The 24,451-nt window shown below is 29.6% G+C and overlaps 1 protein-coding gene and 2 long non-coding RNA genes across 4 annotated transcripts; 2 read left to right on the forward strand and 1 right to left on the reverse strand.

Moving 5' to 3' along the window:
- The first annotated feature begins 5,423 nt into the window (after positions 1-5,423).
- LOC126265513 (cytochrome c oxidase subunit 6A, mitochondrial-like) lies at positions 5,424-6,210 on the forward strand. Its single transcript, XM_049967268.1, has 2 exons — positions 5,424-5,806; positions 5,866-6,210. The coding sequence occupies exons 1-2, from the start codon at positions 5,695-5,697 to the stop codon at positions 6,048-6,050; spliced, it is 297 nt and encodes a 98-aa protein (XP_049823225.1). The 5' UTR covers positions 5,424-5,694; the 3' UTR covers positions 6,051-6,210.
- Positions 6,211-16,005: 9,795 nt separating this feature from the next.
- On the reverse strand, positions 16,006-19,558 carry LOC109606310 (uncharacterized). 2 transcript variants are annotated; one of them, XR_007548009.1, is made up of 6 exons: positions 19,449-19,558; positions 19,150-19,247; positions 17,746-17,820; positions 17,293-17,444; positions 16,631-16,938; positions 16,006-16,248 (listed from the first exon to the last, which is right to left on the reverse strand). It is a non-coding gene; the product is annotated as an uncharacterized LOC109606310 (long non-coding RNA). The 2 variants fall into 2 exon arrangements; XR_007548010.1 differs by lacking the exon at positions 17,293-17,444.
- Positions 19,559-19,741: 183 nt separating this feature from the next.
- Positions 19,742-22,194, forward strand: LOC109607555 (uncharacterized). Its single transcript, XR_002192199.2, has 3 exons — positions 19,742-20,207; positions 20,265-20,384; positions 21,895-22,194. It is a non-coding gene; the product is annotated as an uncharacterized LOC109607555 (long non-coding RNA).
- Positions 22,195-24,451: the final 2,257 nt, after the last annotated feature.

The raw sequence follows: 24,451 nt of genomic DNA on the forward strand, positions 1-24,451 counted from the left end.
AGAAGTTTTGTATATATATATATATATATATATATATATATATAGATTTAAGGTAATAATTTAAGACGATTTATTAAAAAACTTCAACTCTACTCAAAATTTTTATGTTACAAATATCAATTAACTTATTTTTATTACAAATCACAGCCCTATAGAAGAAATTCTGAGTAAATAATTCGTAATACTTCGTTAAATAAATTGTAACATCAACATCACTTAAATTGTTTTAATTACAAATGTCAATTAACTTATTTTTAATTACAAATCATAGCCTTAAAGAAAATTCTAAGTAAATAATGCTTAACTATAAATTCAAGAAAACAACTTAAGATGATTTGTCTGAAATTTCAACACTGTTCAATTTTTTTATGTTACAAATATTAATTAACTTACTTTTATTATAAATTATAGCCTTAAAGCAAAATCTAATTAAATAATGAGTGTAACCGAAAGATTCTGTAACCTGAGTTGCCTACTCCAACCGGAAACGTCAAACTGTCAGTGTGTGTTAAGATACATGTGTTGCATGTTGTTCTTCCAATAAAGTGTGTTGTTTAATTGATTGTATTATCTCTCGGGCAGTCCCGCTCCACAAGCCAGTGGTGGCGGGAGGCCGACGGATCAACTGCAAGCCCAATCCTTACCCAGGGAGGTTCTAGGACCTTCCTCAGATTGGGCTTGTTCTTCCGGGAACCAGTTGACAGGGGGCTGGCATCTTTGTCAGTCCCGTCTTCTGGTTCAACTTCACCCGTGTATGTATATACACGCCCTTTCCCCCATATGTGCTAGCACATATGGTTTCCAATTGGTTATGATCTCCGGATCGGTGCCCGGAGGGGGGTTTACACTTTCCCCTCTCTGTCCCCAAAAAAAAAAAAAAAATTCTATTACTCTACAACGCCTTGCCTTTACATGAGCAATTATAGATTCTAGGCAATAATTTAAGACGATTCATAAAAAAAAATGAATAGATTGTAACTTGAAAACTACTCAAAATTTTTATGTTACAAATATAAATTAACTTGTTATTACAAAAATAATTTTATCACTTTAGATTCAAGGCAATAAATTAAGACGATTCGTATAAAAATATTAAAAATTGTAACCTCAACTCCACTCAATTTTTTTAAATTACAAATATCAATTAAATAATTTTTATTACAAATCATAAGATTAAACTCTAAACAAATGATGCTTAACTATAAATTCAAGGTAACACTTTAAGACGATTCGCCTGAAAAGTTTAATCAATCTACACTGATCAAATTTTATTTGTTACAAATATCAATTAACTTATTTTTATTACAAATCATTGCGTAAAGAAAATAATACATTATCTATGTTAAATTAACACCTCGAACAACATAACAAAATAATTAATAATAATTAATAATATAATATTATTTTAATTTTTTTAACATACTTCTTTTCACCTCCTGCCTAAATTTTGTCTCCTTCATTCTTAACCTCGCCTCCTTTATTCTAAATCTTGCCTCCTCTAGCAATACTTTTTTTATATTTTTGGTTTTCTCCAACCTGAACTTGGTTTCTTTCTCTTTTAGCTTTGATTCGTTTAATCGAGATCTATTTATGTCGTGAAGTTCCTTGTGTTCCTGCTGGATGTACTTTAGTCGTTTCTATGTTAAAATTTTATATTATTAGACGACTATTACAGCATTACGCATACATAGGTAAAATAACTAATAACTAAAAATGTATTTTAATTTCGGATTTAAGATAGGATGAGATAATCTTGTTAAAACCATAAAGATAATTATATGAATTTCCGGATTTATTATATTGACAGGTATCATATGTCCACGACTTTAGTATAAGACTGATCATCTTTCAGAGCTATCTCAGTTCGACTTCAATTCACGACAAAGATCTTTTTCTTAAGATTTCGGCTGAATATAGTATATAAGTGAAATTTATTATTATATTATTATTATTTATTATTATATAATTATTTATTATTATATAACGTTGGTTATTATTAAAATATTCATAGAGAACAACAATTCAATTAAAGAGGTTGTGGGATAAGATTAAAAGAAAAAGAAAGTGTGAGTTGAAGGAGGACAGGAAAGAATTGATGACTTCAGGCTGTGGAGGATCTTCATTAACTCCCCAACCTCAATCAGAAATTGATGTCCAGTCTCACGTGGATTATGAAATTTCCAAACCACGTGATTCCGTCGGCATAAATCAAATTACGAAAGGTATGTAAAATATTATTTATTAATCATCAAATTATATCGAGATAATTTTAGTTGTCATGGTAGAAGATGGAACAAATTCTAGCGCTGCTAGGAACAACATATAATTCTGAAATAGCAACAACCACAAAATTAAAAGTAGCGGAGGCAAAATTAAAAGTAGAGAAAGCAAAATTAAAAGTAGAAGAGGCAAACTTAAAAGTAGAGGAGGCAAAATTAAAAGTGGAGGAGGAAAGATTAAGAGTAGAGGAGACTGGAAATAGTAAGTATAAAAATATATATAAAATAATATTTAATTTTTGATAATTTCATTAATTTTCATCAGAATCCTCACTTAGCTCAGATTCAGACATTATACATTACATACATTATACAACTAGAAAAAAAATTACCAAATTATAGTAAAAGTCTGTTAGTGTAACGATATATACTCCTTTGATTATAATAAACAATTAATTTTTTTAGTAAAAATCTATTTATTTAAATAAAATGCTGCTTTTTAAGCAGTAAAACATTTATTTAATAAAATTTTTAGTTTTCTGCAGATAATTTACGAGATAAATTATAGTAAATTGAATTCTCTACAAAAAATGTCATATAAAATTTTTCCATAAAGTTGATGGTTGCGTCAGAAAATGAGAAAAATGTCAAAATTTTAAATCAATCCAACTAAAAGTAATATATCAAAAACCTGTAAGAGACATTTTGTGTAGAGTGTTAAATTTTCTATAAAAATCTGTTTTGATCATTTTGAAATATTATCTCTAACGAGAGTTAAAAAAATTCAAAATCCAAGAGAATACCGTTCCCGTCTTATTTAAATGAGAAATTATAATTTACGATGCACCTCTTAATATTAATATTAAGAGCTGTAACTTTCACAGTATTTTTTTGCCATTTCCAACAAGATTTTCGATATAAATAGGAAAAAAAAATTTGTCGATTTTTTTGAAACAGTCTAATATATATATATATATATATATATATAAAGAATTGTCTTATAATTCTCTAAATTATTTCAATACAATCAGATGTGTCAGAATCCTAAAATACAAAACTAATGCTCATAAGAACAATTTCGTAGTTAAACTGAAACTATAAATATTTCTTACAATTATGACCGTTTAATGAACTGGTTTATTTCTTTTCTAGTTACAAATGTTTCCATTTTTCTTTATTTTTTAGTGTTAGAAACTTAATTTTAAACACCCTTTGAAATCAAAATAACTTGATTTGAAATCCATACGTTTAAAAATCCCAGATTTTGCTATTGTTACAGTTTTCAGAATCGTATCTGTTAACGTCATCAGTAATCATTGTGTCTCTTACAAGTGTCTTTTTAGTGAACATAGCAACAATTTATAATTATCTTTTACTTAATTTTTAAATTGAATATCACAATATAATACTAACAAAGTAGTTAGTTTGTTAGTTAAATAGAATAGAGTTAAATAAGTACAACAAATTTAAATAAAAAAATTTATTTATTATCCTTTCCATAACGTTTTTCATGAATTTTGTTTGTTTGGTACAATTATAAATATATTTGTCCTTCTAGTAAATATACCTATTTTATATTTAGTTATTATGCAATTCTTTTAACACTTTGTTTTCTGTCTTGTTCGAACAACAAATTAAGTATCGTTTATGATTTTATTAGAAAATAAAGTTGCGGTAATAAGATTTTTCCAATTCTATCGGTAACTTTAGATATATATGGGAGAAATGTTATGGGCTCACTAAGTGCCCTTGTATCCTGTATATTCTATGGTATACTCATCCAATTCCATTATTATTTTGAGAGTTTAGATGTTTTAGAAGCTGATCTAGTACTTCTTGTCCACATTTCCATATCACGATAGAATACCAGACAGAAGGTTTGTGTTTGGAACTCTCTATCGCATTTTGTAGAATATTTTAATCTAAACGAAATAACCTGTTATGTTGTGGCGAGTGAAATCTTTGATAAAATTTGGATTATTTCTGACATGATGTAGCAATTTGACAAGATGCGATATGTTTTTGACACCACTATCCTTGTGTGGAAGGAATTCTAACTTGATTAATTGCCTTTGGATATAGACGATTTCTTTATCAGGATGTTGGTATTTCTTAATTTTTGTTTTTGTAATCCTAGAATTTCCTTATAACAGTTGCATTTCCTTTATCTGCTGGGAGAAATATGGTTCAGAAGTCTGTTTAGTCGACACTCCACACTTGTTAGATTCTTTGTCGTTGCGGAATGTGTCAATTATTGGTGAGGATTTGTGAGTGTTCCATTATAATTTATAATTTTTTTCAGTTTTTCGTTGCAGTTTATTTTCCATACTTCTATATATAATAGAGTTTACTTTATTCCAATCTGAGGAATATAAGGTGTTATATTAAAATTATGAAAAATCATCCCTTTTAATATTGTTCGGTTATTTATTTATAAATGACAATTGAAAGTGACTATATATTAAAACATATCTTTATTTTAAAATGAATTTTTATTTTTGATACTTAGTAGGAAATGGAAATTGCTTTAAGGTTGGAAATTTGGAAGATCTTGAGGTAAAAAGGAGACTGGCAGTTTTATTGAATTAGGGATGCAGGTTTTTTTTACGAGAAATCTGATTGGGATCTGTAAAAGGAATAAATAATATCTTGGTTCATTTTGTCTGCAATATAATATTTATAAGCTATTTGATAGTAAATGTATACTCGAAAGATAATATTAAATAGAATAAACATCAACCTAAAGACGTGAACAAATATATTCGAACAATGATCACGAAAGCATTAACCTTTACATTAGAATCAGGCAGTTTGACAAGAAACTTGTGGGACAAAAAAACTATCAATATGAAAACAATGTGGTTATCGTACATATTTTATACATGATAGAAACAGTTTTAATTATTGCCCAAAATTCCACCGTAAAACAAAAAAACAACCGGCTCGAACAAGAAAATCGTTATTAATAACGATTTTTATCAAATACTAAACACAAGTCATTAAACAATATGGCCGTGGTCCATAGAAGACACCACAGCAACATCAACTATTATTAATTAATTTCTAACATACATACTTGATAGCAAATGTTTTTATTTATTTATATAAAAATCAAATTACTTTGTGTTAATGTGAACAGATTGCCTGTTATTGTTGCTATAGTTTTAAGTTAAGTTGGTACCGCATAAAAGGTACAGAGTCTGTTCCAAGTATCTCCGGAAAGATTCTTAAAACACTCTTTCTAGCACTAGTTAAAATTTTTGTACTCTAGACGATTTTTATTAACTCCAAAAAGAGTAGGGGTCTCCAAAAGAAGAGAGTGAAGAAAGTATATTCTACAGTACGTTTCCATGGAGACTATATGTTATATCCAATGTCATTGTTACTATTCGCATACTTCATTGCCGTATTCTAAAATTAAACACATCAGTCTCTTTGATTAACTTGCTCCATTTTTACTTGAAGATTAGCTGAAATGACTACCATAATACACCACGTATTTCGCAAATACATTCAAACCACCGTCAACAAAACTGTGAACAAATTTAGGGTCGCTGGCCCATCCGCTATCTCCGGCAGTCACGAAGGTAATCATCACTTCACCTGTCATTTTGAGGTTACTTGTACAATATAATTCGCATTTAAGGTGGCTTTAAAGTGTGGAAGAAGCTGACATTTTTGGTGGCATTCCCGTCCATCGCTTTATGCGACGCTAACATCTGGCTAAGTCACCAAAATCAGGGTCGTGAACAGGTGCCTTTCATCAAGTACGATCATCTGAGAACTCGCACCAAGCGATTCCCATGGGGTGACGCTTTTCCATCTTGTTGAATTTTTATATTATTTATTTAGGCCTCCAAGTATACACGAACACATTATATCGTTTAAAAAATCTAAGATATCTAATATTTCACAGAATATTATAAATTGCTACCATCACAATATTTCGTCTTCTTCTTCGTCCAATAAATTCCAACAATCTTCTCTTTTATCTATTACAATTAATATAAAACTGATGTGTGTAAAAACCTTTTGTCTGTTTGTTTTATAGCAACTATATTGTCACATATGGGCAGTAAGGCATTCCCAAATGTATATTATTGTTATATTTGACATTGGTTCTGATCGTACTACGTGCTGAATAAGGGAACAGTTAACTAGTTACGAGAGAGAAGAGGGTAGTGAGATAGAAGGTAGAGTTCAATCATGTAGGGGTTAGTGTCATTCGCATCCTTAAAGATGGCCCTTAGCGTAAGTTAGAATAAGTATATTTTTTGATTCCTATTCGTTAATAAAGTATAAGTCACAGTTGTGACAATATATGGTTTAATTATAATGTTTTAATTTAGGTTTCGTTTAATAACTTCTGGATACGTAATATAACATTATCTGACCTATTGTCCACTTTCTAAAAATTTTCAAGAAACCGATTCATAACATTAATTTATTCCCTTAAAAGTCACTGCTTCAAATATTTTGAAGTGAGCTTCAGGCCATTAGCTTGTTAAAAATAAAGTTTTAGTGACATATTTTTATCTGAATACGGTACCATGATACCCTCTATTCATCTCATTCCAAATCCCGAAAAGCAGTCCCATACCGTTACCGACCTGTTGCCGTGTTTAACAGTGAGTATGATAATCTTTGGGTTAAACTTCTCATGAACATATAAATTATTAAATTATATATAAAATTACAGATTAAACTTAATTTCATCACTCTCGCTTCCAATCATTTAAAGTCCAGTGTAAAAAGGACCTGGATAACTTTTAGTCTATCTCTTACGGCTTTTGAATAAACATTAATTCCAAGTTGTCTCTTAAGTAGACCTTTTATTTTGCTGTAACTCAGGAAAGGATCTTTTTTGGAGAACACCATGTTTAAGTTAAGAGGAGAGGAAAAGATGCCAGTTCGTTGGATATTTCAACCAGACAAGAATCCCAAACACACGTCTAAAATTTACTAATGAAAAACTTAATTGTACTTGAATGGCTGTCCCAGTCCCCGATCTATAATTTACTGAACACCTCCATCACATCCGAATAAAAAATATCAAAAGCAAACAAATCCAGAACTTCTTCAAACCACAGGGGAACATTGGCAACAAGAAGTCCTGTTGCAAAGAGTGGTAGATTCTATGCGTAAAAGATGTCAAGCAGTGATGGAAGCCAAAAAGATGAAATATTTGAGTTATTGTTAATTTTTTATAAATATTAATAAAAACAATCATTTATTGAACGAGCAAAATTTCCTTTCTTGAATTGAAAGTTTTTTTCTCAAACTACAACATGCAATCTTTGTGGGAAGACTGGACATAAAAAGGCTGAATGCAGGTCAAATCCAGAAAATAGAAGTCGACATGGTCAGCAACAAACAAGTCAAGAAACCTTGAGGGATTGTACAAAATGTAAGAAAACTGGACATACTGATGTTTATTGCTGGTTGGGAAAAACATTTTCAAGTTCCAAATACTGCTAGGAAAATAATCACCCGCAAGATGCCTGTATAAACCAGAGCAAGACAATAACAATTGCAGAAGGCAGATATATAATAACAAAGTCAGTTATTATAAGAAAACACAAAGAGATGAAAATTATGGTAAAGAAATGGATTCAGTTTTTGTGATCGATAGTGAATCTACTTGTCATCTGATACATGAGAGAAAACTACTGTGATGTAGGACCAACTGAAGAGATATAAATTGGATGTGCCAAGAAAGGAAGCAAAATGGACACTAGAACGTGGGGTATTCCTGTACTTCCTGCAACATTTCAACAGAAGTCTTACAACAACTGTGAAAACCATACCAGCTGAAAAATGATTTAAGAAAAAATCAAATCTATCAAATATAAAAGAATTTGGCCAGATAGTTTACATTATTATACTGTGTGGGACTGTTGTTGATGTTTATTAATCAACAAATACTACATGGTGAGGACGTTGGACAAGAAAGTTAAAGTCCATGTTATATGCTGTGACACCTCAAAAGAAATGTATGCAAAATTACAAAGCATTTTCAAAAAGAGACAAAGTACAGAATCTTTTGCAAGAGTTCTATAGTTTCAAATTTGAAAAATGAAAATATATTCTGAGTAACATAAGTAATATCCAAAACATTGCGATTGAAATAAATAAAACACAGGAAAAGAAAGAAAACCAAATCAGGGACTTGATGGTTATCAGTAAGATCATGATTATCCTTCCCGAGGAATACTTCGAAGCTGCATGGGACTCAACAAATGATTCCGAAAGAACTATGGACAACTTGTTAACAAGACTTTCGAAGGAAGAGGATAAACATGCCACAATCAAGAAATGTGAAGAAAATACAGCTTTCTATACTTCACACAATTCGAAAAAAAAAAACAAATATAACAAACATTGCAATAAGAAGAAATATAACAAGAAAGGAAATAAAAATAAGAAATGTGAATTTTGTGAAAGACAAGGTCACGAAGAAAGTGGTTGTTGGTACAAATCTATTCCAAGTAAAGAGAATTGCAAATATTGTAAGAAGAATAATCACGACAGTGATGCATGTTTCTTCAGAGATCAGGGGGTCTGCCACGAACATAACCACAGAATACCCAAGAAGTACCAACCTCTTACTAAAAATGAGAAACAACATTGGACGATTTGTAGTGTTTAAATTATTCAATAGATGTCGCCTTTATAGTTTTCTGTATTTGACATTTGACAAAATTGGCGGGAATAGTTTCAAATTAATTGGTATATTATAGGGTGAATTGTGAGAAATAAAACAAGCTATGGAATTAAAACATTTTTATTACAAATTATTTATTGTACATTATAAAAAATACATCAGTATTCTGTATACTACATATTACATATAACAAAAATAAATATATAAATACAAATACAACACAATAAATTTCTTCAACAACAATAACAAACAACATAAAAATTCAAATTAGACAATAAACTTTCAGAAAAATTAAAATTAAGATCCCTGGAAGTGGAAGGAATAGATTGACTAGAATTCAAATTAAACAATGAATTTTCAAAAACATTAAAATTAAGATCTCTGGAAGTGGAAGGAATATGAGAATGAAAAAGGAATGGTGGCACAGAAACAGTTTTAGGTTTAAGGCGACGAATTTTTCTTGTTACAGAGAAATCTGATGGAGAGAAATGGTCTTCACAGACATGACATGTTGTGATAGAAGGATTAATATTACAAATTGACAAATTGAACGCCATACTAAATTTAATTTAGAATCGGAAAGTTAAAAAACGATTTATTTTTAAAATTAGGATTATGAACATCACTATATGTATTGAAACATAATATAATATACATTGAAACTCATTTTGACACAGTAACAAGACAGAGATTGAGGCTGAATTTTATAAAATTATAAAATAAAATCACAGAAAAAAATTCATTTCAAATCGAATTTAGTGAATTTAATATAAATATCATAGTTTGATTTTTTATTACATATACATATATATAGTTTTTTTTTTGTTCATATTATTATTATTATTAATATTCTTGAATTATTTCTATTATTTTTTTGTCTTTTGTTGAGGCGTTAATTTTAAGTGATTAAGCCATTTTGTATTATGTAATTAAACAAACTTTATAAAATTGGAAAATCAAGTGACACATAATTATGAAATTTAAAATCAAAGAAGCATGCAATATTATATAATATAGTGTATTTATATATTATAGTATACAATAATAAAATAAAAGGAATATTAATTCCAGAAAATGTCAAAAACGAGTAGATTTGCTTCTTGGACTAAGAGACGTGGAAAAAAAAATCAAAAGTTCAAGTAAATGCACAAAGAAAAAGGGAATCAGAGAAAATAAGATCATATATTATGGATAATCTTTGAGAACGAGTTGATAATTATAAATAATTTACCCAATGTTCACGTGCAAACGAAGAGCTCTTAGTCTATGTGGTACAACAACCCCGTTACATTCAGTTAGAACTAAGTCTAATTTAACCCCATACAAAAGTGAAAGAAAATCGTTTTCAGAAATAAATGAAGAATATGAACGTTACGTTTTTATTCAAATTGGCAAAATTCATCTTTTTTGGAAACCATATCTGACGGCGACGACTTAATTAGTATTATTTTAGAATTGAAAATTTTCCTTTGGATATAGAAGTTGCTCCTGAAATCAATTCATTGAATGGTTATCGAATTGATACTTCCTAAATGTAATAACTAAAATTCAAGTACAACACAACAAGAGGTGTATTGGTGGACAATTAGTTTATCTAAAAGAAGTGCGATGTGGGTTAAGAAGCACATTTATTTTAAAATGCAACATTTGTGACAAAGAAATATCAGTTTCAACAGAGAATCCGAAAACGAGGTCCAAAATTAATAGAGCAGCTGTATGGGGAATATTTTCAATAGGAAGTACCTACGCACATTTAATGGAATTACTGAAAGTAATGGATATTCCATGTTTATATAAAAACTTGTATTATAAAATTCAAAATGAATTGGATCAGATGTGTTATAGTACCATTACTGAAATTTTTATTGTTTTTTTATTAATGAAAATATGATTATAGGTATGGAAAGAATCATTATGGCTTGTTTTGGAAGAAGTTGGTAAAATAGAAAGTGAAGGTGCAATTAAGGAAGAACAGGTAGATTCACATGGCATTTCATATATAACTGTTTATTTAGATGGAGTATGGTCTAAACGAAGCTATGGACATATATATAATGCAAATTCTGGAGCTGTAAGTACATAATATAATTGGATATGTAAAAAATAACATTTTATGTTATAATTTGTAGGCTTTTATAATAGGGAAAACAACAGGAAAAGTATTATTCGTAGGTGTAAGGAATAAATACTGTTGTATTTGCGCCTGAGCTGAAAACAATAATGAAGCTGCTAAAACACATATTTGTTTTAAAAATTGGTCCGGTTCATCATCTTTAATGGAACAGGATATAATAGTAGAGGGATTTAATAACAGCATGGGGTGAAATACTTAAAATTTATTGCAGATGGTGATTCTTCAATTTATAAAAATACTAAAGAAAAGATACCATATGGACACGAAAATAATAAAGTTTTACAAATATTTACACAATACTTTTTAGGTTGTTAAAATTGAATGCATAAACCATGTATTAAAAAATTTCAGCAAAAGCCTTTACAAAATTAAAAAAGATACTCAAGGGGTCCCTGTTGATGCCAGAAAGATGTTAAATGAGCTATTAATGAACTAAACAAATCAGTTCAATCTGCAATTTACGCAAATACGCAGGATCCAGAAAATCTATTAGAAATTCAATATATCACGTTTATAGTAATCACAGTGCTTGCAAACAGTATTTGTGCACCAATTCTGGAGATGTTTCTAATGATCGAACAACTCAACTTATATCTTCTGGTCTGCATCACCATATTTTTGGCCCTATTGAGCAATTATTAATGAAGATTGATTTACTTCTTGATAAAGAAACAAACAATAGAGCAGAAATTTTTATGAATATAATGGCTCGTTTCAATATGGGAAAAACATTGAACTTGATTCAAAGAAATTCATTTCAAATACGAGCTTATTTAAGCGTCCTCTCTTACAATTATGGTTCAGATTGGCATACGAAACGTATTTTAATGAAAGTCCTGGTAAAAATCTAAAAAAAGTGCGCAGGGTAATGAGGGGAAGCACAAAAATCCTTATAATAGGGAATCTTTAAAAAAAGGATCAAATTTTCAAGAGAGTCTAACTGTAGTCCTAACATAGCGGGAACTATGTTTCAGATAGTGATATCAACTCAGCAATACAAAATTTGTGCGAACGTTTGAAGTGGCGTGTGCTTTATTTATATTTGCGTAATTTTTAAACAAGTTTTCTTAAAAATTACTAAAGAAAAACGATTTAAAATAAATGAAAAAACAATTGGACAATTTAACAGTCCAAATTATTTAACGGAAAGAATGCACAATTTGTTCCGATTCAAATCTTGTTACAAAAAATTTTACTGCTTCCCAATTAAAAAATTCCTCTCGAAAATCTAATGGTAAAATTTCGTCTCTAGGTGATAAAATTAGACGTGGTAAATTATATCGTTACTTGCAAACTCATTTTTCTTTACCTTCCATTTCTACTCTGAAAAGTCTTCTTAGTAAAATTGAATTTGAATCTGTTTCTAGTGAATTAAATGATAAAAATTGTTATTTATCATTTGACGAAGTATCTTTGAGTTCTGGCATACATTTCCATGTAAAGAAACAAGAATTTTGTGGTTTCGGTGATTATGGACATCTTAGTAAAACTTCTAAAAAAGCAGATCATGCTTTACTTTTTATGATTCGTGGGATGTCATCTAACTGGAATGAAGTTGTCTCATACTATTTATCTAAAGGAACAGTTCCCACAATAAATTTAAAGATAATTATTATCGAAATCATATCTAATCTTCAAAGTATAGACTTAAACATAAGGGATATAATTTTGCGACCAATGTAGCACAAATAGATTTGCTTTAAGTTCTCTATCTCCTCAAACTTCCCCTCTGAAACATATTTTCTAGTTAATGCTCTTTTACGAGGAAATATCTTATTTGAATACAATAGATTTCCAAAATTCGAATACATTATTCAAGTTTTATTCAAGATTAACTTTCGAATGTGTTCTAAACGTACTGATCAGCATTTCCATTTCAAAAATTTTTATACTAAAATGAAAGTTTCGTACTCTGCTCATCAACTTTCTGTTTCAATGTCCGCATATATTCTTCCTTTTGTCTCTACAAATCAAATGCCTAACGATGCATCTTATGCTGAATTTGTACACTTTGAAAATAAAATTCTCGAAAATTTGGTAATGGAAACTGAAGATGACCATGACTTAGTGCCTATTCCAGAGAAGCACGACGTAAATTCCAATCAACCGCCGCCCCATAATAATGTCAATTTAAAATTCGCTGTGACTGAATCATCTGGACATTTATAATTTTGGCAAGAAATTTTATCGAAAATTCGATATTGGAAAATTCATGATTCAACCACAGAAAGAGATCTCACATCTCAATATAGCTGGCTGGATAACGTTAAACTACGTCTGTTACTCCACTATGGTACGAATCGAAAAACGGAGGTTATGAGTCTCTGCATAATAGATTTCTTAATCAAAACCCCATAGAAAATTTATTTTGTCAAATACGCCATCATGGTTTTTTCAATACCAATCCAACATGTCACAGCATTAAAATCGTTGTCGATAAATTAATTACTTCTCCATTTGCCAACAATATTTCAAAAGATGAAGGCAACTCATTAGAGGCATTTACAAAATATGTTTCCGTTTTCGAATTTGATTTAAATTTAGTTCAAAAACGAATCTAGTTCACTTCAAGTTACTTCTTATGTTGCTGAGTATTTATTAAATAAAATTCAATTTCCAAATTGTGACTCATATTATGGGACCCCTTTTCTTAGAAAATGTAATTGAAAAAAATATTTTTATACCTTTTAAGGAATACGATCCAAGTTTTATAAATAAATGACAACTATTTCAGATTGTGCTACTGCATGGAAATTATTTAATTTTATTAAGGATTTAAATAATGGTGGCGTCAACCGAAATTGTTGACTAAGTCCTCATGGGGAAAAAAAAATAGAAAATCATACATTAAGAGATTTCCCTGATTCGAAGAAGAGATGATGGAGTGGTTGGTTCGAAGGGGATTGATAAAAAAACAGTTCTTTTGTGATTTATGTGACATTCCTAGGTCACTAAATAAATATTCATGTGGAATACACAGTTTTCGGTGGAAATGCCGATTATGTACTATCTGAAAATCGATAAGGTGAAACTGGATATTTTTCACTGAATCTTGCAATAAATTATTAATAATTTTATTTAGGCATGAGTCTTTTTTTGCCAATAGCAAACTCTATTCTTGGGGCAGAAAAATGCCACAGGAGGAAATTAACAGAGACTCATTATGGAACAAATTCCACCCACACTATAGTAGACTGGTATTCTTTTTGTCGGGAAATTTGTGTGATATTATTGGGGTAGAAAGCTTTAGACGTTCTACCGCTACCGCTATCTTCCGATCATCATCGGGCAGTACCGCTCCACAAGCCAGTGGTGGTGGGAAGCCAACGGATCTAACTGCAAGTCCAATCCTCACCCAGGAAGGTTCTTGGACCTTCCTCAGATTGGACTTGTTTTTCCGGACCCAGTTGACAGGGGGCTGGCATCTTTGTCAGTCCCGTCTTCTGGTTTAGTATACCCGTATATGTAAAATATACGCCCTGTTTCCCCCATATGTGTAATCGCATATGTCAAACATTTGGTTATGATCTCCCCTCTCTGTTCCAAAAAAAAATTTAAAATATAGACTAAAAAAAAATGAAACGGACTCTGGGTACCGGAAGGAGGACCTAATAATCCAACTTCTACCAGAGAAATCCATAGTATGTTAGTCCACATTGTGTTTGGGTTATTGTGAATACAATTTAATTAAGCAAAAATAATTTTTATGACTAATGTTAATAAAACTATTGAAGAATTAAATTGGAAGAATTGAACTTAAATTCTAATAAATCCAATAATTTAAGCAAACTAAGCGAAACAAGTAATAATTTTTATGACAGAACTGATGTCAATAATTTTAAAAATGTTTTATCTTAAAAACGATTTTAAATAAATTAACCGGCATAGCTAGAATAGTAACAAATATTCAAAATGTTCAAACATGGCAAGAATTTAAAAATATTCTAACTTCTCGGACCAAAGAGAAAGAAAGCTTGTTTAAATCGTGATATATTCTAACGAAACAAAATTACGACGAGTCACCTAGACAATTTTATGAGAGATGCCTCGAAATTTTGAATACATTATGTTCATATATAGATATCCATAATAATACACCAGAAACAAAACGTGTGATGAGAGACTTCTATAAAACGTTAACATTAAGCCATGGGCACTGAATGGCACTTTATCCATACCCACTTCTCATTTTTGAGAAATGTGGGAAGCTGGCGTCAAATCGACTAAGCAATATATTAGTCGAGTAATTGGTAAAACTACTCTTACTTGTGAATGATTTCCACACACTTACATCAGGACATTTTTTGATTGTGAAGGAAATCATACCAGAGTGTTGTGTCGAAAACAATTGAAACGGATCATATGAGACGTTGGAAAATGATCCAGAAAATGAAGAAAGACTTTTGAAATTCTTGATGTGTTTGTGATTTACACAATCTTCAGCAGAGGTTTAAGTGGTCACAAAAGAATGAAAATATGATCGTCGACACATTGTTACTTCTAAACTTCTAAAGGAAGATAACGTCAACCCCAGTAGACGGCCGTTGGTGGGGATTGTAGAGGTACACCCAGGCAAGGATGGATTAACTCGAGTTGTCACATTAAAGGCCGTGTTAGACCCAAGAGCAGACTTACGATGTTGTCAATTTGAACGACCCACTTAAAATCTGATGAGAACGCTATAAGAAATTAACAACCGTCGCTGCAACCTTTTGAAAAAAATTAAACCAAAAACCATTACACCAACAGTGTAACAATACTAATAATATTCAACTTAACATACTCCAATGTTTGTGGAGCAGCAGGTTATAAACCTTAAATTGATAATTGTAAAGTATAATTTTATATATCTTCAAAATAAACAAAACCTATATACACACCCAATGAAATAATAAGTATTTCATCCTAAATTATGATTATCAATAATTAGAAATCAGAATAGCGGTTTAATATATTGTGTTCTTTTGTCAACTTATTCTATCCAGCAATTACAACACTAAATTACATATATACAACTAATCAAGTCATTATTCAAAAATGACAAGTAATCAAATTTATTTGCAATAAATTCATTACTATTCAATTTTAATTTTTTTCCCACTGAACATTCTTCAGACGTATTTTATGGTGCATTGTTATAGAAAGATTCTTCAGTTAACTAAAATTTAATCATAGATGGAGGCAATTGAAAGAATATTTCGATGTCCCACCACATATCATTATGTTAATACCTAGAACAAAATTTAATAATACATTAACAAATATTGAAAAACCTATTATAATAGTCATCATATAAAAGTCTCAAAATAATCATAAAATAGTTCAGATTACTTTAATCCCATTGTCATGATTTACATGCACATATTACTATTAACTTTTGTTTGTTTTTGACGCACGGGAAAATAAGTTACTGAGTAGGATTCCAATTTGACAAATTCTTTCATTTACGTGTATATCTTTTATATTATTGTATACAAATTAATTCTTGATACTCATAAGAAATGGGAAAACGTAAATTTGCTATTAACTACATGATTGGTGCGTCCCATTTGCTCCAATTAACTGTTGTAGGGCCCATGCCCTACGGAAATTCCGAGTACCGAAAAGACTTACCAGATGTGGAAATACTTTCTTTGGAGGCACACGTTAGGAAGTGCGTGTTCCAGGAAGGCCCACCAGATGTGTGTTAATAGCCTGAGCGCCCTGACTCGCTCTCTCAGTTTGTCATTTCGCCTCAATCACTGCCCAGTCAACTCTCGTCCGTACTCCTCCATCTGAATCGGCTTCCCTTTCAATCCACAGTGATTAATAAACCTATCAAAACTCAAATGCATTTCTGTTGTGTATCACACGTATTCGTACACCTATCATTTACTCCAGCAGATATTATAACTAGGTGTTTAATCCACGAGAGCGCCAAACTGTAATAGACAATTTTTATAAATAGTAAATTTAAATATTAACATTTTAAACATAAATAATAAAATTAAAACAAATATAGCAATTAGTATAATGTTGAAGATTCAATTATGACAGGCAACTTAATGTTCTCTGATGAAGCATTCAAATCTTTAAACAATGTTATTTAATGGGTCAATGAAAACTCGAATAAAGTAGAATATTCTGGGATACTTCTTCATAACTTGAGGGCTAAGTTGGTTAAAAAAATGTACAATAAACAAAGAAAGCAAACTAAATTAACATTTTTTCTTTAATTCTAGTGACTAATTTTATTATATTTATTTTATTATTAGTTATTAATGTATTGAACACACTTTATATACCAGTGTTGTGTATTTTTTCCCGGTTTCTAAACAGTGAACGACCTCGGTGGGGTGACAAAATCGTTGCTCAATTAGTTCACTATACGGAGACTGAACTATATATTCAATATTTTGGACTTCAAACTTGGTAGTAGAATCTGTAACTAAATGTTTCCCTTTTATTTGATTTGTATTGAATACTTTAATTTAAAATTTATTTTGATTGAACTGTTACTAATTATAGAAAATGGAAAAGCACAAAATAATCATTTACTTCATAAAATAACAGAAATATTTGTTCTTGTACGATGTCACTTTTGGAATTATGTATTATACAAATCATGGAACTAGTACTAGACTTTATTATGTAAAACTGCAGTACGAGAAATATGATAGGACTTAAACCATAAAAATAGTATAATATTTTATTCATTTTTAATTCCATATTAATTCAGTTAAACTAACCTTGGTTTGAATAGAAATGTAGATGTTGTTTCAAACAGTACTCAATGTAATCTTCACTCCATTTACTGGTCATTTCTAAAAAATTAAAAGATGTTTTATTTTCTTTTTAATGCTTACATATCATATAAAAATATTTATAATATTTATTACAATATTTATTACAGATTTTCCCACACAAAAAAAAAATATTTGGATAATATTGAAAACATTACAACAAAAAATTTTAAATTAAACGAAATAGTGTATAACAAATAAATGAATTGCAAATACAAAATAATTTTACTAGTTTGTGCCCAGCCCCATATTCTTATAAAATATTGTTGATAATAATTAAACACACAATGAAACTTATAAAGAACAACTGCCCTCAGAAGTGGTCAAAATCAATTCATTTGATTTCTGGCTAATATTTTCCAATATTGACACAAAAATAAGAAGACCTTATAACACAAAGTGATATTAATAGAAATATATTAATGAGTATATTGATTGAGAATTATATTTTGTTAAAACGAGGGTTTGTTGAAATGATAAAACGATACAAGTCAACAAGGGATTATTTGTGAACAGGGTGTCAATCGAACAAAGCAACGGTCAGGGTAAAAGTGGCGTTCCTCCCGGTGTCCGCGTCCCACGCCAACGCTCCCTCTCGTGTGGGTGGTACCTCCGCCCTCTCTCGGATTACGCGTACGGTACTATCCGTTCTACCCTCCGGCTCCCTCACGGATTCTGTGCGGTCTCCCTGATCAACCCCTCCGACGTCGAGATGGCGCAAATTAGTAACGGACCGCCGATCCGTCAAGTTTTCGTAACAATTTCAATATTGTTTTGTTTTCGTTGAATATTCTATATATGGATATATTCAATTAAAACACATGAATAACAAGCTAAATAAATATACCCTGACTTGGACTTGAATATTAATAAACTCATTTGCATAGATGATCAATATCTAAAATATAAAAAGGAAAGATTAAAATAGACACAAATCTATTTGAAGACTGCAAGAACAAGAGTCAGCATTCCATTTTTAACATTATTTGTTATATTTCAATAGCTTGTATTAAACAGAACAGTGTAAATTAAGTAAATTAAACATAAACAATGAAATCACTACTACTAAAGAACTACTCATGATAATTTTACATTCAGTGTTAAATTGGAATACTTCTAACTATTGTCTGCTAATTAAAGACACATGAATCTTAGAAATAAAATAAAAAGAAAAAATCAAGTAGTCACAGTTACCAGTTTCCTTTCGAGATAATAATATAAGATAGATAATAATATAAGATAGCAAAAGTGAAGATTAATTGTTGTTTGAATATTAAAATTTTATCATTAATATTTTGAAGCAAAATATCAATACATATGTCAATAATGTTACAAGATAAATACACATACCTCTCACATTTATTTGATGATTGGTAAACATGATTAAACGGCTTGGTTCACAGACAACCAAATGTAAACCATCAGTTTAGTATTTCAGTTGTCACCATCTAAAACATAAAGTTAAAATCATAATCGAACAAAACTATTAGTAAACAATAAAAATAGTAGTATGATTAAAACCACTTTACTTTTTATGTTTGTAATATTTGTAATATTTTACATAGCATTTATTAAACTGTGCATAATATAGTTAATTAAACAATAAAACATTATACATTAATTAACTTGTTAAAATTAAATATACCAACCTGAATAATACAGGAAATTTTCATCAATTAAAATTTTAATTGAAACTTTGGTAGTTTACCACTTATCATTAGATTTGTTTGAATGTATACTACACATTTTATAGCTGAGTATCACTCGAAAAGAATTGCGCGGTTAGTAAATCAGTACAACGTTGCCATATTTAGAAAATATTTAAAGATGAACGAAAATTCACGAACTGTTATTAAATCATTATTACCTAAAAATCATAGATAGTGAGTGTTAATAAACAGTTAACATGATCTCAGTCTTATAAAATTTGGATTTGCTTTTATTAACCTTATCGGCGGAAACGTTACGATAATTTTATGAGATTGAAATAGTGTTAACTGTGCATTCAATTATTTAATAACAAACAGTAAATGCGATATGTTTATCTCTTTAACCTGTTTGTTGCCCTGTGATTTGTTTGTACTTTTCTGTCGGTGGTCCATAATCTTATACATCTTTGTCTATGGTCCAGTTTGAAAAATCCGGTAGTAGGTAAAACGTGCTTAAGTTTGGATTGGTTATATAGGTTATATTTAAAACTGACCTAAACAGAAAATGGGTAAACACAACAATAAATTGAGAGGAAGGGTCGAAGGTGAAACTGAAGACGAATGTCAAAACGAAATTTCTACCCAAGAAACAAGATATGACCGTTACAAGTTTTAAAGTGGAGGCGATTTTACTGCCCAAGCTATTAAAGTCAAAAAACAGACATTCCTTTGAGTAAAAAAGTTTTATTATAAAAATAAGTATGCAAATAACCAAATTAACATCATTAACAATAATATTATTAAAATGTTTTCAAGGACTTGGTTGTGACTAAATCACTTATGTATTCCGGTAAAGAATGTGATAACATTAGTTCAAGATAGGTGAAAATGTTCAGAGCTCCAGCTGTGGCAGTTATCGACAAGCTTGTGGAATATGTATGTATAATCCTATTAGAAATTTATATTTTCTTCTAGGATATTGTTTTTTTAATAATTTTATGTTGAAAAATTTAAAATTTACTTACTGAATTTTAAAATTTAACACCTGCCAACTGAGTGATTTTTGTTTAAAATTGTAAAATTCTACAATTAAAATCAATTAGGAAAGTTTCAAACTCTATTTGATGAAATTTGATGATTATTGATGATGATGATGATTAATTAATTAATTTTGTTTTGCTTTCACTTATTTCTTTTTAGTAAGTTGAACAATTTTATCATTTCTTTTAATGAAATTCAATTTTTAAGGTTTGAAATGAAATTAAAGATATTTTTCAAGTAATTTAATTTTTTTAAGGTTCTTTCAGTGATTTTGACTTATAATTGTTATGCTTTAAAGTTTTGTTACTTAAAAAACTATTTAAGCATATTTTAATCAATTTTAACATTCATATTAAGGAAGAAAATAAGGAAACCCAAAAAAATTATTTAATAATTTGCAATGTGTTATATCTTCACTGATATTTTTTAATAAATATTTTAAAAGCTTTGTTTCTAATAAAATTTTCAAGAAAATGGTGTACTTCATCTTGTAAAATTAAACATTTGCTACAATCTTTCAGTACAACAAGATATTATTGCATTTTTAAAATAGATTTTTAAAAATTCTTTTCATTATTTTTAGGAACCAGTAACCAAGATATTGGAGAAAAGTGTCTAAAATATTAACCAATTTTCCATAACATTTTAGATTTAGTTACCTGTTTTAATGTCAAGCACATTCTAAATACAAAGTGTAAGAAGCGCACTATATTATCAAGTTGTGGAGAAAAAAAATTATTTTTTCATTAAATTAATTTCAAGACAGGGAGGAAAACTGAAAATTTGTCAAATTTTAGCGACAACTGTTGATGCATATAAACAGATTTTATATATTTCTATAGTTTTATATATTACTACAGTTGGAGTCAGCTTTTTTTTAATCAGTAAAATTTTCAATATTAGTAAAAGGTCATAACATTCTCACAATTAATCATTTCTATATAATATTTAAGCCTAACCAGAAATCTATTTTATTTAACATTTATTTGAAAATTTGTTTCCTCTTCTTACCTTGCTTTGCATTTGATTATTTTTTTTAAATATTTTATAGTTTTTCTTGATTTTATAATGTCTTTATACAGTTTGGGTTGTGTACGTTTGCCTGACTAATATAAATCATTACATGCGTCAGCTGATAATAGATTATATTTTTATAAAGTTACTATTGCTTTAGTTTAAATTTATCATTTAGTTGTACTATAATAATAAAGATAAAAAATAAGTGCGGTGAAGGCAGTCACTGAGGAAAGACAGAATTTTTAAAATTTAAATTTTAGAGACTATATTTACTTAAGAAAAATTACTTTATTATGGAGCAACTTCTACTTGGTCCTAAATTTTGAAACCTATTTTAGAAACAATCTGATTTTTTTTCCAGTCATATAATATATTTTTTAATTTTTAGATGACTTCAACTAATGAAATTTGAATCACAAGGAAGATTGAGTGAAGGATTTCCCAGAAGCAGTGATTTCATGCATTTTTGAAATTTATGGAACTACATATCAAATTGAAAGTTAGGGCAGGTTTTATTATATTTTTTTAAAAGGAAAATAATTTATATCCCCTCATCAATTAACAATTGCTTTTTAATTAATGTTATATCAATTTAACGGGGAGAAAGTTAAATAATTATATTAAAAGACTTGAAAATGAAATGAAATAATATCAAATAAATATATTATTGTATTTAACAAAACACCTCTGCCTGCGTAGACTTAAAATTTATTTCACTCATGAAAATGTTTTTACAGTAGAATGTTTAATTTTAATTTCATATAAACAAACACTGTAAATGTATATTGGTTGTGTATTGTGTATGAAGTGATTCATAAGAAGTTTGTAGATAATTAAAGGAAATATCAATTGGAAGTTTTAGTTTACAGTAGAATGTTTAATTTTAATTTCATATAAACAAACACTGTAAATGTATATTGGTTGTGTATTGTGTATGAAGTGATTCATAAGAAGTTTGTAGATAATTAAAGGAAATATCAATTGGAAGTTTTAGTTGCAACAATATTCTAAATATTCTAAAATAATTAAGCTCTGAATTCTTTAGGCTGGAAAAGCTCAACAAACTCAACCAATTTGAGGCTACATAAATCACTACAATTTAAATAAAAATATATTAAAGAAAGTGTATTAATAAGAAAGAAGATTTAATTAACACATTTTTGGCACAAATTTATTTTTAATATCTTTATCTCATTGTTTTAGGTATTTGACTAACTGCTGGAAAGGGCTCATCAAGACCGACTTTCTTCAGTCACGAGAGGATTAACATAGACATTCAACATGTTTTAATTTCCACAGTAATGCCAATATCACTTCAGATATTAGACAACTGTATACATATTATGTATATGCTAAGATTTATCATTCTGTTGTGTTAATTTTATTATACTTCAGATCAATTCTGTTGCCATTGTCAAAGATAAGGTTTATAACCTGCTGCTCCTTGAACATTGGGGTTGTTAATTTGACAATTTTTTGTGCTCTCACAACTTATGTCAGTGAAATTGTCTATTTATTAGTCACCAGATACGACTAAAGAATATTATCAGTGGTCCAATACTCAATAAATAGAAAATAATTTCTCTTAGCTAGACTGATTAAGGAAGTCATTACTAGTTAAAATTCATTTTTGTTGATGTGTTTAGAGCAGAAAACAAAACTATGTGTCTATGTGAAAGCCTAGAGTTTTCTTCTGGGAGCGTCTATTCAAGTTTGCTGCTGCTTTTCTAGTTTTTGATACATATTTAAATTTCACCAGTTATACGTTAATGCGGAATCTGCACCAACAAAGGTAGTGGCATTGTCATGAATATGTGTTTGAGGGCAAACCTTGTCTAGCGATGAATCCTTTTAACATTTATAAAATTGTCTCTGTGGTCAAATTTGTCAATAATTCAAAATTGACAGCCTTTGAAGCCATAGAATACAAAGACACAAACATAGGCCTTTTTGACTTTAACACCTCTTGTTACCGTGTACTAATCGACCACCCACACGTATTAAGTTGTCGTTATCAAGAAATGGATTTAAAGACAATAGTCTTATTTACCAACTCATTGTACTCGATCACAAATGTAGTTGTTGCATGACGTGCAGTAAAACGACCATAGAATTATTTAATTCAGAAGACCGCATAGGGCCAGATAATTTTCTCCTTTACAATTAGAAATAAATCTCAACATGCAACAACGCGTTTTAATGTTGTTATTGACGAATATCGCATAAAAATGGATTTGTCTATAATGATTTATTGCAAACAAGTAGTTTTTGGTTCTGGAATTATATTTGGCTCAGACACCCTGAATTCTAGTCATTCTGATTAATATCTTCATTGAACCGCTGTGGGCCATTTGACCAAAGTGTAGAGCTTTTTAAAACATCTGAATGGCATTATTGCCAACCTTTGGTGTTTATTTGGCTTACTGCATAGCTGTGTTCCATGGATATGATGTCACCTTGGAGTAAATATGCGGGTTTTAGACGATCCTTTGATATATGCTCTGCTTCGACTTTATATCCACTGTGTAATAGTTTTCTTGTCTTTCTAACACCTGGAATGGTCCACCGAAAGGTTCTAGTGGCTTTCTAATAAGGACATGTATGCAATTTTCCAAATCTTGCGGAACAAAAATTTTGGTTTGTGCATGTTCTGTTTACATTGGGCTTAACATGCTTCTTTTTTCTTTGAGCTTTGTAACAAAAGTTTCAGGGTCTACTGTAGTAGGTGTTGGATTTATAAATTCTCCTGGAAGTGTTATTGTTGATCCGTAAACTAGTTCTGCCGGGGATATCTGATAATCCTTTCATATAAGAGCTCTCAAACCTAGTTGGGTTGGCAACTAAGTAATTGGGGATTTTTTTTAGAAAATCAAAGGTAATTTTTTCATGGAACTAAATAACTTTATTCTGTAATGTATTGCCCATTTTGATCAATGACCTTTCGC

This window comes from Aethina tumida, chromosome 5, assembly GCF_024364675.1.
Source record: "Aethina tumida isolate Nest 87 chromosome 5, icAetTumi1.1, whole genome shotgun sequence".
NCBI lineage: Eukaryota > Metazoa > Arthropoda > Insecta > Coleoptera > Nitidulidae > Aethina > Aethina tumida.